The sequence below is a fragment of the Mobula hypostoma genome, unplaced genomic scaffold (assembly GCF_963921235.1).
Source record: "Mobula hypostoma unplaced genomic scaffold, sMobHyp1.1 scaffold_66, whole genome shotgun sequence".
NCBI lineage: Eukaryota > Metazoa > Chordata > Chondrichthyes > Myliobatiformes > Myliobatidae > Mobula > Mobula hypostoma.
Genome location: NW_026948201.1, coordinates 236,992 through 250,000, shown reverse-complemented (window position 1 = coordinate 250,000; position 13,009 = coordinate 236,992). Strand labels below are relative to the sequence as shown.

General features: G+C 56.6%; 1 protein-coding gene across 1 annotated transcript in view; it reads right to left on the bottom strand.

Moving 5' to 3' along the window:
• Positions 1–13,009, bottom strand: part of LOC134341803 (sarcoplasmic/endoplasmic reticulum calcium ATPase 2-like) — a 117,232-nt gene that overhangs the window by 51,860 nt on the left and 52,363 nt on the right. Inside the window, exons 4-7 of the mRNA XM_063039736.1 lie at positions 9,675–9,779; positions 6,145–6,283; positions 2,127–2,207; positions 1,331–1,416 (exon numbers count right to left, since the gene is read on the bottom strand). Of these exons, the coding sequence (XP_062895806.1) occupies positions 1,331–1,416; positions 2,127–2,207; positions 6,145–6,283; positions 9,675–9,779 (411 nt within the window). The remainder of the gene's footprint in view (positions 1–1,330; positions 1,417–2,126; positions 2,208–6,144; positions 6,284–9,674; positions 9,780–13,009) is intronic.

The following is a 13,009-nucleotide window of genomic DNA, read 5'->3' as shown; positions in this document are numbered from 1 at the left end:
TCACCTCCGTCTCCTCCCCACTCCACCCACCTCCTCGACCCCTTCTCTAACTGAGCATATTCTACACATCCCAATCCTATCCTCACCTCCTCAGTCCCCTTCTCTTATCGAGAATATCCTCCACATCCCAATCCTCTCCTCCCCACCCTTCTCTCACCTCCTCACCCTCCTTCATTTACTGAGAATATCCTCCACTCCTTTCCCTCACCTCCGTCTCCTCCCCACTCCACCCACCTCCCTGGCCCCCTCTCTCACTGAGAATAGAATATTCTTCATCCCAATCCTCTCCTCCCCTCCCTTCCCCCATCTCCAACATCTCCTCCCCACTCCACCCACCTCCTCAACCCCTCTCTCACCGAGAACAGAATATTCTACACCTCCCAATCCCCTCCGTCTCCTCCCCCACTCCATCCATCTCCCCAGTCCCCTCTCTCACTGAGAACCAAATATTCTTCATCCCAATCCTCTCCTCCCCTCCCTTCCCTCACCTCCGTCTCCTCCCCACTCCACCCACCTCCTCAACCACTCTCTCACTGAGAATAGAATATTCTTCATCCCAATCCTCTCCTCACCTCCCTTCCCTCACCTCCAACGTCTCCTCCCCACTCCACCCACCTCCTCGACCCCTTCTCTAACTGAGCATATTCTACACATCCCAATCCTATCCTCACCTCCTCAGTCCCCTTCTCTTACCAAGAATATCCTCCACATCCCAATCCTCTCCTCCCCACCCTTCTCTCATCTCCTCACCCTCCTTCATTTACTGAGAATATCCTCCACTCCCTTCCCTCACCTCCAACGTCTCCTCCCCACTCCACCCCCCTCCTCAACCCCTCTCTCACTGAGAACCGAATATTCTTCACCTCCCAATCCTCTCCTCCCCTCCCTTCCCTCATCTCCAACATCTCCTCCCCACACCACCCACCTCCCCGGCCCCCTCTCTTACTGAGCATATTCCAATCCTATCCTCCCCTCCCTTCCCTCACCTCCTCAGCCCCCCCCTTACCGAGGACAGCGCAGTGAGTTATTGAGTGATACAGTGCCCCTCGAGCCACACCAGCCAGCAACCCCCGTTAACCCTGACCAAACCACGGGACAATCTACAACCACCGGTTAACCTACAGACCGCGGGAGTTAGCTGCAGCTCCCGGGGGGAAACCCAGGCAATCCGCGGGGAGGACGCGCAAAGTCTCCTCACGAGGAGCGCAGGAATCGAACTCTGAACCCTGACCTCGCCCCCCCACCCCCGAGTTGAAACAGCATCCACCTCTCCCTCCCTAACCCCCGTCCCTGTCCCTCCCCCACCACCTCCTCAGCGTCCTTTTCTTACCGAGAACAGCATATTCTTCTTGTCCTGGTTGACTGCACGGGGGTCGGGCACGGGGTCTGTATGCTTGATGACGGAGACGGACTCCCCTGGGAGGTCGGGGAGGGGGGACGAAGGTGTGGAAAGGGTTAACGAAAAGTGTTGTTACGTGGGTCGCAGAGGGAAGTGGAGAGTCACAAACTCCACCCCCCCAATCCCTACCCTTCCCGCTGCTCCCCGACAGTACCAGCCCATCCGCCAGACGTACAGCAAGGGAAAAGGACCTTTGGCCCATCTGGTCTCTGCCAGCCCCGATTCCCATCTGACCACATATATCTGGTATCCCTCTAAACCTTTCCTATCCGTGTCCCTGTCCGAGTGTTGTTAATGGACCTGCCCCGACCACTTCCTCTGGCAGCTCGTTCCACAGACAGACCACCCGTATCCCTCTAAACCTTTCTTATCCGTGTCCCTGTCCGAGTATCGTCAATGTACCTGCCTCGACCACTTCCTCTGGCAGCTCGGACCACCAACGGACCACCCGTATCCCTCTAAACCTTTCCTATCTGTGTCTCTGTCCGAGTGTCGTCAATGTACCTGCCTCAGCCACTTCCTCTGGCAGCTCGTTCCGCAGACAGACCACCCTCTGGGTGAGCAGGAACCCTGGCTGACTCCCCTCTCTCTCTCTCGAACCGAAGGCTGATTGACTGGGCATTCATGGGGAGGAGTAACTCCAAATGACGGCCCCCCCCCCCCTAACTGAGGGAGACCGGGCAGTGATGGGGGAGCAGGAACACGGACCAGCCAGTTCTCGCCCTACCTGTGAGTATGGATTGATCCACCCTCAGTGTTGTCGATTTGATGGACGTGAGGCGGATGTCGGCTGGGACCTTGTCTCCCACTGTGGAAATGAATCAAGAATTGATTTAGGGAGCTCGAGGAGAAGGAACCCTTAGGGAATGGGTGACCATAATATGGCCAAGTTCACCCTGAAACCTCAGAAGGAGAACCAGCTTCCCCCGGGATCAATAAAGTATGACTATGACTATGACCGTGCAAAGGAGTTGCTTCTTTTCTCGGCTGCTATTATTGGAGTATTGCAGGTTTTGCGTGTAGCGGTTGGCTAGTCCTCTCAATGTGTCATACGGTCTCTGAACCTGCCAAGCATAGGAATTACTATCCAGCTGCCAGTAGTATAGTATGTGGAAAAAGACTAAGGAGCTGGTGGTAGACCTGAGCAGAGCTAAGGTACCGGTGACCCCTGTTTCCATCCAGGGGGTCAGTGTGGACATGGTGGAGGATTACAAATACCTGCGGATACGAATTGACAATAAACTGGACTGGTCAAAGAACACTGAGGCTGTCTACAAGAAGGGTCAGAGCCGTCTCTATTTCCTGAGGAGACTGAGGTCCTTTAACATCTGCCGGACGATGCTGAGGATGTTCTACGAGTCTGTGGTGGCCAGTGCGAGCATGTTTGCTGTTGTGTGCTGGGGCAGCAGGCTGAGGGTAGCAGACACCAACAGAATCAACAAACTCATTCGTAAGGCCAGTGATGTTGTGGGGATGGAACTGGACTCTCTCACGGTGGTGTCTGAAAAGAGGATGCTGTCAGAGTTGCATGCCATCTTGGACAATGTCTCTCATCCACTACATAATGTACTGGGTGGGCACAGGAGTACATTCAGCCAGAGACTCATTCCACCGAGATGTAGCACAGAGCGTCATAGGAAGTCATTCCTGCCTGTGGCCATCAAACTTTACAACTCCTCCCTTGGAGGGTCAGACACCCTGAGCCAATAGGCTGGTCCTGGACTTATTTCATAATTTACTGGCATAACTTACATATTACTACTTAACTATTTATGGTTCTATTACTGTTTATTATTTATGGTGCGACTGTAACGAAAACCAATTTCCCCCGGGATCAATAAAGTATGACTATGACTAGAGTAGAGTAAAGGGAATTACAGAGGAGTGAGATAGGAGCTGACCAGGGTTGATTGGAAGAGAACATTTACACGTGTAAGGGGTTTCTTCTTTTATGTTACTGTGTCGGCTAATCAAAATGGCTTCTTTGTTATGTTATAATTAAAATGGCTTCTCTGTGATGTGAACTGCTGAGACGGGTTCTTTTTCTAGCAGCTTGTTTGGGTTATATTATGGATAAGGGAGTGAAATAACCAATGTTATTCTTTTTCTGGGTGATATTCTGTCTCATACGGCCAGGAATCGTGTGTCCACCAGCGCCTTTACTTCCTGAGAAAGCTAAAGAAATTTGGCCTGTCCCCTAAAACCCTCACTGATTTTTATAGATGCACCGTAGAAAGCATTCTCCTAGGATGCATCACAACCTGGTATGGAAGTTGTCCTGTCCTAAGACCGGAAGAAGCTGCAGAAGATCGTGAACACGGCCCAGCACGTCACACAAACCAATCTTCCGTCCGTGGACTCACTTTACACCGCACGCTGTCGGAGCAGTGCTGCCAGGATAATCAAGGACACGACCCACCCAGCCAACACACTTTCCGTCCCTCTCCCCTCCGGGAGAAGGTTCAGGAGCTTGAAGACTCGTACGGTCAGATTTGGGAACAGCTTCTTTCCAACTGTGAGAAGACTGCTGAACGGATCCTGACCCGGTTTTGGGTCGTACCCTCCAAATATCCGGACCTGCCTCTCGGTTTTTTTGCACTACCTTACTTCCCATTTTTCTATTTTCTATTTATGATTTATAATTTAATTTTTTAATATTTACTAATTTCTGCTATTTTTAATATTTAATATTTGTAATCTAGGGAGCGGGAAGACCAGAATCAAATATTGCTGTGATGATTGTACGTTCTAGTACCAATTATTTGGCGACAATAAAGTATGAAGTATAAAGTTTGGGGGAGGGGGTTTTCGGGAGAAGACCCGAAGAAGGAGGACGTCTGTTCGATCACTGTGGTCGGTCCCGAGCGGCGAGTCGAGGGGGTCGGAGGGGATCGCAGGGTGAAGAGAAGACCCCGTTATTTGAGCCCCAACTTGTGTGCACGAAGAAGTTGAACTTTGATAAGTCTGGCGCCTTTTTCTTTCTCTCTTATATTAATCTCATAGCCCCCGGTAAGATTTATAAAGTGCGATCTGTCAAGTGTACGTTGCGTGCTGCCCGATAATTGATGTGTGAGTTTGTACCAGGCAGCATTACACAGCAACGAAGCGACCGTGAGACACGGTTTGGCGGGCGGGCGGGGTTTCCCCTAGGTGAACACGAGCCGATAGAGCTGAGCATTACACAGGCGTGACCGCGGAGCAGCAATGGCTGGAGTTTCCAGGAGCAACTTAGAAGGCACGAGAATACAAAAATCCCCAAGAAGAACAGTACTGCAAAGCTGGGATGATGCGACATTGACGGATAAGGGCAGTCAAAGCCAACGTAAAAGGAAAACAGAGAAGGTGTTAAATCAGTGGGAAGTTAAACATAGAAACATAGAAAATAGGTGCAGGAGTAGGCCATTCGGTCCTTCGAGCCTGCACCGCCATTCAGTATGATCATGGCTGATCATCCAACTCAGAACCCTGTACATGCCTTCTCTCCATACCCCCTGATCCCTTTAGCCACAAGGGCCTTATCTAACTCCCTCTTAAATATAGCCAATGAACTGGCCTCAACTGTTTCCTGCGGCAGAGAATTCCACAGATTCACCACTCTCTGTGTGAAGAAGTCTTTCCTCATCTCGGTCCTAAAAGGCTTCCCCTTTATCCTCAAACAGTGACCCCTTGTTTTGGACTTCCCCAACATCGGGAACAATCTTCCTGCATCTAGCCTGTCCAATCCCTTTAGGATTTTATACGTCTCAATCAGATCCCCCCTCAATCTTCTAAATTCCAGCCTAGTCGATCCAGTCTTTCATCATATGGAAGTCCTGCCATCCCAGGAATCAATCTGGTGAACCTTCTTTGTACCCCCTCTATGGCAAGGATGTCTTTCCTCAGATTAGGGGACCAAAACTGCACACAATACTCCAGGTGTGGTCTCCCCAAGGCCTTGTACAACTGCAGTAGTACCTCCCTGCTCCTGTACTCGAATCCTCTCGCTATAAATGCCAGCATACCATTCGCCTTTTTCACCGCCTGCTGTACCGATTGGACAGCTTTCAAGCACCAACAGAAGGCAACTGAAACCAATGGAACACGAAGGTTTTTCAAGCTTATTCTATTAAAGAAGATACCAAAAGCTTACCGCACTTTCCTCCCCCTCTCCCTCCTATCGTCTGCCCACAGGATCCCAGAGCTCTCTCTCCTGCTCCCTGCGTCAATGATGCCCTTCCCCCCCCCCACCTCGGCTCTCCCGCATCCCGTCGCCACCCTCCCCTTCTTCCCCACTCCCTCGTCCTCTCATCTCCCTCCCTCCTTCACAGTCCCTCAACATCGCCTCCCTGAACAGGAAGGAACAGAAGACTGAGGCAAATAAGGCCCACCCCCACCCCCGTCCGCCCAGCGTTCCCACGTTTCACAGGAGCACCATTGACAGCGTCCCGACAACTCTCACCGCCACCTGGTACGGGGGCCAGCCAAGCATCGGAGCGGAAAATCCCGACAAACGACCCTGAGATCGGCCGAGAGGACCAGAGGGCTCTCCCTCCCGTCTGTCAGGGGCATTTACCAGGAGCGCTGCATAGGGGATCCCGCATCTGTATATTTTAAACTTACTTTCATAAGTTATTCCCTACTGCGTGCACTGAGCTTTGACCAGACAAACTTTGAATTGTTTGACAGTATACACGAATACAATTAAATTAAAATCAAACTGAGGTGACTCCCTCGTCCCTCCCTCCACCCCAACGACCCCTGCTGACCTGCGACCTCGACGATGTCGCCGGGAACGATGTCCCTGGCCTTGATGCGTTGGACGGTCTTCCTGTCCTGCCGGTAAACCTTGCCCATCTCCGGCTCGTACTCCTTCAGGGCCTCGATGGCGTTCTCGGCATTCCTCTCCTGAAAACCGGTCGGAATCAGGGACAGCGTCTGTATCGCAACCAACCCCACCATCCAGACCAAGCCAGGGCAGGGACACGATCTGAATCTCACTCTTACACACACACACACACACACACAGTCCAGATCAGGGACAACGTCTGTAACACAACCAACCCCACCATCCAGACCAAGCCAGGGCAGGGACACGATCTGTATCTCTCACTCACACACACACACACACACACACACACACGGTCCAGATCAGGGACAGCATCTATATCACAACCAACTCCACCATCCAGACCAAGCCAGGGCAGGAACACGATCTGTATCTCTCACTCACACACACACACACACACACACACACACACACACACACACACACACACACACACACACACACACGGTCCAGACCAGGGACAGCATCTATATCACAACCAACTCCACCATCCAGACCAAGCCAGGGACACTATCTGTATCTCCCACTCACACACACACACACGGTCCAGATTCCTCACCCTCTCTGACCCAGGGTGACCGGTCAGGGACAGGGGGACAGGAACCCTGTCTGATTCCTCACCCTCTCTGACCCAGGGTGACCGGTCAGGGACGGGGGAGTACAGGAACGCTGTCTGATTCCTCACCCTCTCTGACCCAGGGTGACCGGTCAGGGATGGGAACGGGGACCCCGGCCGATTCCTCACCCTCTCTGACCCAGGGTGACCGGTCAGGGATGGGAACAGTGACCCTGACTGATTCCTCACCCTCTCTGACCCAGGGTGACCGGTCAGGGACGGGGACAGTGACCCTGACTGATTCCTCACCCTCTCTGACCCAGGGTGACCGGTCAGGGACGGGGACAGTGACCCTGACTGATTCCTCACCCTCTCTGACCCAGGGTGACCGGTCAGGGAAGGGAACAGTGACCCTGACCGATTCCTCACCCTCTCTGACCCAGGGTGACCGGTCAGGGATGGGAACAGTGACCCTGACCGATTCCTCACCCTCTCTGACCCAGGGTGACCGGTCAGGGATGGGGGGACAGGAACCCTGACTGATTCCTCACCCTCTCTGACCCAGGGTGACCGGTCAGGGATGGGGGGACAGGAACCCTGACTGATTCCTCACCCTCTCTGACCCAGGGTGACCGGTCAGGGATGGGAACAGTGACCCTGACTGATTCCCCACCCTCTCTGACCCAGGGTGACCAGTCAGGGATGGGGATGGGGAACGGGGACCCCGGCAGATTCCTCACCCTCTCTGACCCAGGGTGACCGGTCAGGGATGGGAACAGTGACCCTGACCGATTCCTCACCCTCTCTGACCCAGGGTGACCAGTCAGGGATGGGGATGGGGAACGGGGACCCCGGCAGATTCCTCACCCTCTCTGACCCAGGGTGACCGGTCAGGGATGGGGGGACAGGAACCCTGACTGATTCCTCACCCTCTCTGACCCAGGGTGACCGGTCAGGGATGGGAACAGTGACCCTGACTGATTCCCCACTCTCTCTGACCCAGGGTGACCGGTCAGGGACGGGGGGACAGGAACCCTGTCCGATCCTACACCCTCTCTGACCCAGGGTGACCGGTCAGGGATGGGAACAGTGACCCTGACTGATTCCTCACCCTCTCTGACCCAGGGTGACCGGTCAGGGATGGGGACAGGAACCCTGTCCAATCCTACACCCTCTCTGACCCAGGGTGACCGGTCAGGGATGGGAACAGTGACCCTGACTGATTCCTCACTCTCTCTGACCCAGGGTGACCGGTCAGGGATGGGAACAGTGACCCTGACTGATTCCTCACCCTCTCTGACCCAGGGTGACCGGTCAGGGACGGGGACAGTGACCCTGACTGATTCCTCACCCTCTCTGACCCAGGGTGACCGGTCAGGGACGGGGACAGTGACCCTGACTGATTCCTCACCCTCTCTGACCCAGGGTGACCGGTCAGGGAAGGGAACAGTGACCCTGACCGATTCCTCACCCCCTCTGACCCAGGGTGACCGGTCAGGGATGGGAACAGTGACCCTGACCGATTCCTCACCCTCTCTGACCCAGGGTGACCGGTCACGGATGGGAACAGTGACCCTGACCGATTCCTCACCCTCTCTGACCCAGGGTGACCGGTCAGGGATGGGGGGACAGGAACCCTGACTGATTCCTCACCCTCTCTGACCCAGGGTGACTGGTCAGGGATGGGGGAACAGGCACCCTGACTGATTCCTCACCCTCTCTGACCCAGGGTGACCGGTCAGGGATGGGGATGGGGAATGGGGACCCCGGCAGATTCCTCACCCTCTCTGACCCAGGGTGACCGGTCAGGGATGGGAACAGTGACCCTGACCGATTCCTCACCCTCTCTGACCCAGGGTGACCGGTCAGGGATGGGGATGGGGAACGGGGACCCCGGCAGATTCCTCACCCTCTCTGACCCAGGGTGACCGGTCAGGGATGGGGGGACAGGAACCCTGACTGATTCCTCACCCTCTCTGACCCAGGGTGACCGGTCAGGGATGGGAACAGTGACCCTGACTGATTCCCCACTCTCTCTGACCCAGGGTGACCGGTCAGGGACGGGGGGACAGGAACCCTGTCCGTTCCTACACCTTCTCTGACCCAGGGTGACCGGTCAGGGATGGGAACAGTGACCCTGACTGATTCCTCACCCTCTCTGACCCAGGGTGACCGGTCAGGGATGGGGACAGTGACCCTGACTGATTCCTCACTCTCTCTGACCCAGGGTGACCGGTCAGGGATGGGAACAGTGACCCTGACTGATTCCTCACCCTCTCTGACCCAGGGTGACCGGTCAGGGACAGGGGGACAGGAACCCTGACTGATTCCTCACCCTCTCTGACCCAGGGTGACCGGTTAGGGATGGGAACAGTGACCCTGACTGATTCCTCACCCTCTCTGACCCAGGGTGACCGGTCAGGGACAGGGAATGGGATCCCCAGCTGATTCCTCACCCTCTCTGACCCAGGGTGACCGGTCAGGGATGGGGGGACAGAAATCTGACTGATTCCTCACCCTCTCTGACCCAGGGTGACCGGTCAGGGATGGGAACAGTGACCCTGACTGATTCCACACCCTCTCTGACCCAGGGTGACCGGTCAGGGATGGGGGGACAGGAACCTGACTGATTCCTCACCCTCTCTGACCCAGGGTGACCGGTCAGGGATGGTAACAGTGACCCTGACTGATTCCTCACCCTCTCTGACCCAGGGTGACCGGTCAGGGATGGGGGGACAGGAACCCGGGCCGCGGCCAGGGACGGGAACCCCGACCAATTCCACGCCCTGTCTCTCTCTCTCTTTCCCTCCCCAACACCCAGGGGTCCGTGCCCATTGACAGTATGCATGGTCTCTCCCTCTCCCAGGGGTCCCGGCAGACTCCCCCATCTTTACCTGCCACACACCGACGATGGCGTTAGCCACCAGGATCAGCAGGATGACAAAGGGTTCCACGAACGCGGTGACCGTCTCCTCGCCCTCCTCGAACCAGGCCAGCAGCTGGGTGGAGAGAGATCAGCCTTTAACCCCTCAGACTACCCAGGGGCCACGACCGTCTGGGCCCCAACACAGACCAGCGACGCAGCTGGAGAAGAGCAATAGGGCGGACCGACTGATAGATAGATAGATAGATAGAGAGAGATAGGGAGAGATAGGGAGAGATAGGGAGAGATAGAGAGAGATAGAGAGAGATAGAGAGAGATAGAGAGAGATAGGGAGAGATAGGGAGAGATAGGGAGAGAGAGATAGGGAGAGATAGGGAGAGATAGGGAGAGAGATACAGATAGAGAGAGAGAGATAGAGATAGAGATAGAGATAGGGAGAGGGGGAGGGGGAGGGGGAGGGGGAGGGGGAGGGAGAGGGGGAGAGGGAGAGGGAGAGGGAGAGGGAGAGGGAGAGGGAGAGGGAGAGGGGAGAGGGGAGAGGGGAGAGGGGGAGAGGGGGAGAGGGGGAGAGGGGGAGAGGGGGAGAGGGGGAGAGGGGGAGAGGGGGAGGGGGGAGAGAGGGGGAGAGAGGGGGAGAGAGGGGGAGAGAGGGGAGAGAGGGGGAGAGAGAGAGAGGGGAGAGAGAGAGGGGGGGAGAGGGGGGAGGGGGGAGAGAGAGGGGGAGAGAGAAGGGGAGAGAGAGGGGGAGAGAGAGGGGGGAGGGAGGGGGGAGGGAGAGGGGGAGGGGGAGGGGGAGAGAGAGGGGGAGTGGGGAGAGAGAGGGGAGTGGGGGAGGGGGGAGAGAGAGGGGGAGAGGGGGAAGAAGGGAGAGGGGGAAGAGGGGAGAGGGGGTTGAGGGGGAGGGGAAGGGAGAGAGGGGGAGAGGGGGAAGAGGGAAGAGGGAAGAGGGGAGAGGGGAAGAGGGGGAGAGGGGGAGAGGGGGAGAGGGGGAGAGGGGGAGAGGGGGGAGAGGGGGGAGAGGGGGGAGGGGGGAGAGGGGGGAGAGGGGGAGTGGGGGGAGAGAGAGGGGGAGAGGGGGGAGAGGGGAGAGGGGGGAGAGGGGAGAGGGGGGAGAGGGGGAGAGGGGGAGAGGGGGAGAGGGGGAGAGGGGGGAGAGGGGGAGTGGGGGGAGAGAGAGGGGGAGAGGGGGAAGAAGGGAGAGGGGGAAGAGGGGAGAGGGGGAGGGGAAGGGAGAGAGGGGGAGAGGGGGAAGAGGGGGAGACGGGGAGAGGGGGAGAGGGGGGAGAGGGGGGGAGGGGGAGAGGGGGAGAGGGGGAGAGGGGGAGAGGGGGGAGGGGGAGAGGGGGAGAGGGGGAGAGGGGGAGAGGGGGAGAGGGGGAGAGGGGGGGTGAGGGGGAGAGGGGGGAGAGGGGGTGAGGGGGAGAGGGAAGGGGAGGGGGAGAGGGGGAGAGGGGGGGAGGGGGAGAGGGGGAGAGGGGGAGAGGGGGGGTGAGGGGGAGAGGGGGGAGAGGGGGGAGAGGGGGTGAGGGGGAGAGGGAAGGGGAGGGGGGAGAGGGAAGGGGAGGGGGAGAGGGAGGGGGGAGAGGGAGGGGGAGAGGGAAGGGGAGGGGGAGGGGAAGGGAGAGAGGGGGAGAGGGAGAGAGGGAGAGAGGGAGAGAGGGAGAGAGGGAGAGAAGGAGAGAAGGAGAGAGAAAGGGAGAGAAAGGGAGAGAAAGGGAGAGAGAGAGGGGGAGAGAGAGAGAGGGGTAGAGAGAGGGACAGGGAAAGAGAGAGAGAGGGAGGGAGAGAGAGAGAGGGGAGAGAGAGAGAGCGAGAGCAAGAGCGCTTCGCACAGGTCGTGGGGAAGAATTTATATACGGAGTGCTTGTTGGGGCTTGGCACATTAGCGGCAGACCAATCGATTCGCAATTCATTAGCGGGGCAAATAAAAGTGAAGCAGGGTCAAAGTGGAGCGGCCACTGTGCGTGTGGACCAGTGTAGGAGTGGGAACTTGGGGCTTCGGCGAGGAGGCACAGGTAAGGCTTTTGTAGTGGTTGAATAAATTACAGCTAATTAAATACAGTAGGGATGATGCAGGATCAGGTGGTGTTCTGTAGCTGCATGACGTGGGAGCTGGTGGACCCCACTGTGGTTCCTGGTGACCACATCTGCAGCGAGTGTTGGCTGCCCGAGGAACTGGGGCTGAAACCTGGAATCTGAGCTTCAGACACTGCGGCACATCGGGGAGGGGGAGAGAGTTCCCTGGATTCTCTGTTTCAGGGGGGTCGTCACACCCATTAGCCTGGCTGCCTCAGATCCGGTCTGCGGTCGGGGGCAAGAGGGTGTGACTGCGAGTGAGGTGGGTAGTGGGATCCAGGAGACAGTGCTGGAGGAGGCTTGGCCCTGGGGCTTGTCCAATAGGTCTGAGATTCTTGCTCCCTGTGTGGATGAGAGTGGGGGCTGTAGGAAGGATCTGTGGCCCCGTAGTTCAGGGAGCCATTCAAGAGGAGGGAGGGAAGAGAAATGTGGTGGTAATTGCGGATAGATAATATAGTCAGGGGAATAGACAGTTTCTCTGTCGCGAGGATAGACCATCCCAAAGGCTGTGTTGTCTGCCTGGTGCCCGGGTTCAGGACATCTTACCTGACCTGCAGAGGAATTTGCGGTGGGAGGGGAAAGATCCAGTTATCGTGGTCCATGGGGGTACCAACGACACGGGTCGAACGAGGACAGAGGGTCTGCTGAGGGAATTGAAAAGCAGAACCAAGAAGTCGGTCACCTCTGGATTACTAACTGAGCCACGTGCAGATTGGCGCAGGGTCAGGAAGATTAGAGAGAGAAATGCGTGGCTCAAGGATTGATCTGGGAGAAGTGGGTCTGAATTCATGGGAAATTGGCCCGATATTGGGGAAGGAGGGAGCTGTACCAATGGGACGGGCTCCACCTGAACTGTGATGGGGCCTGGATCCTGGCGAATCACATAACTAGGGCTGTGGATAGGGCTTTAAGCTAAATAGCAGGGGGTTGGGTTCAACAGATGGTCAATAATATGGAGGTATCAATGGAAGTGTACGAGTTCAAGTATGGATAAAGTATGGACGGAGAGAGAGAGACGGTCAGACCGGGCTCTTCGAGACCAGCGGGTACACCAGCACATGCTGGAGGGACGGAGAGAGAGAGACAGTCAGACCGGGCTCTTCGAGACCAGCGGGTACACCAGCACATGCTGGAGGGACGGAGAGAGAGAGACAGTCAGACCGGGCTCTTCGAGACCAGCGGGTACACCAGCACATGCTGGAGGGACGGAGAGAGAGAGACAGTCAGACCGGGCTCTTCGAGACCAGCGGGTACACCAGCACATGCTGG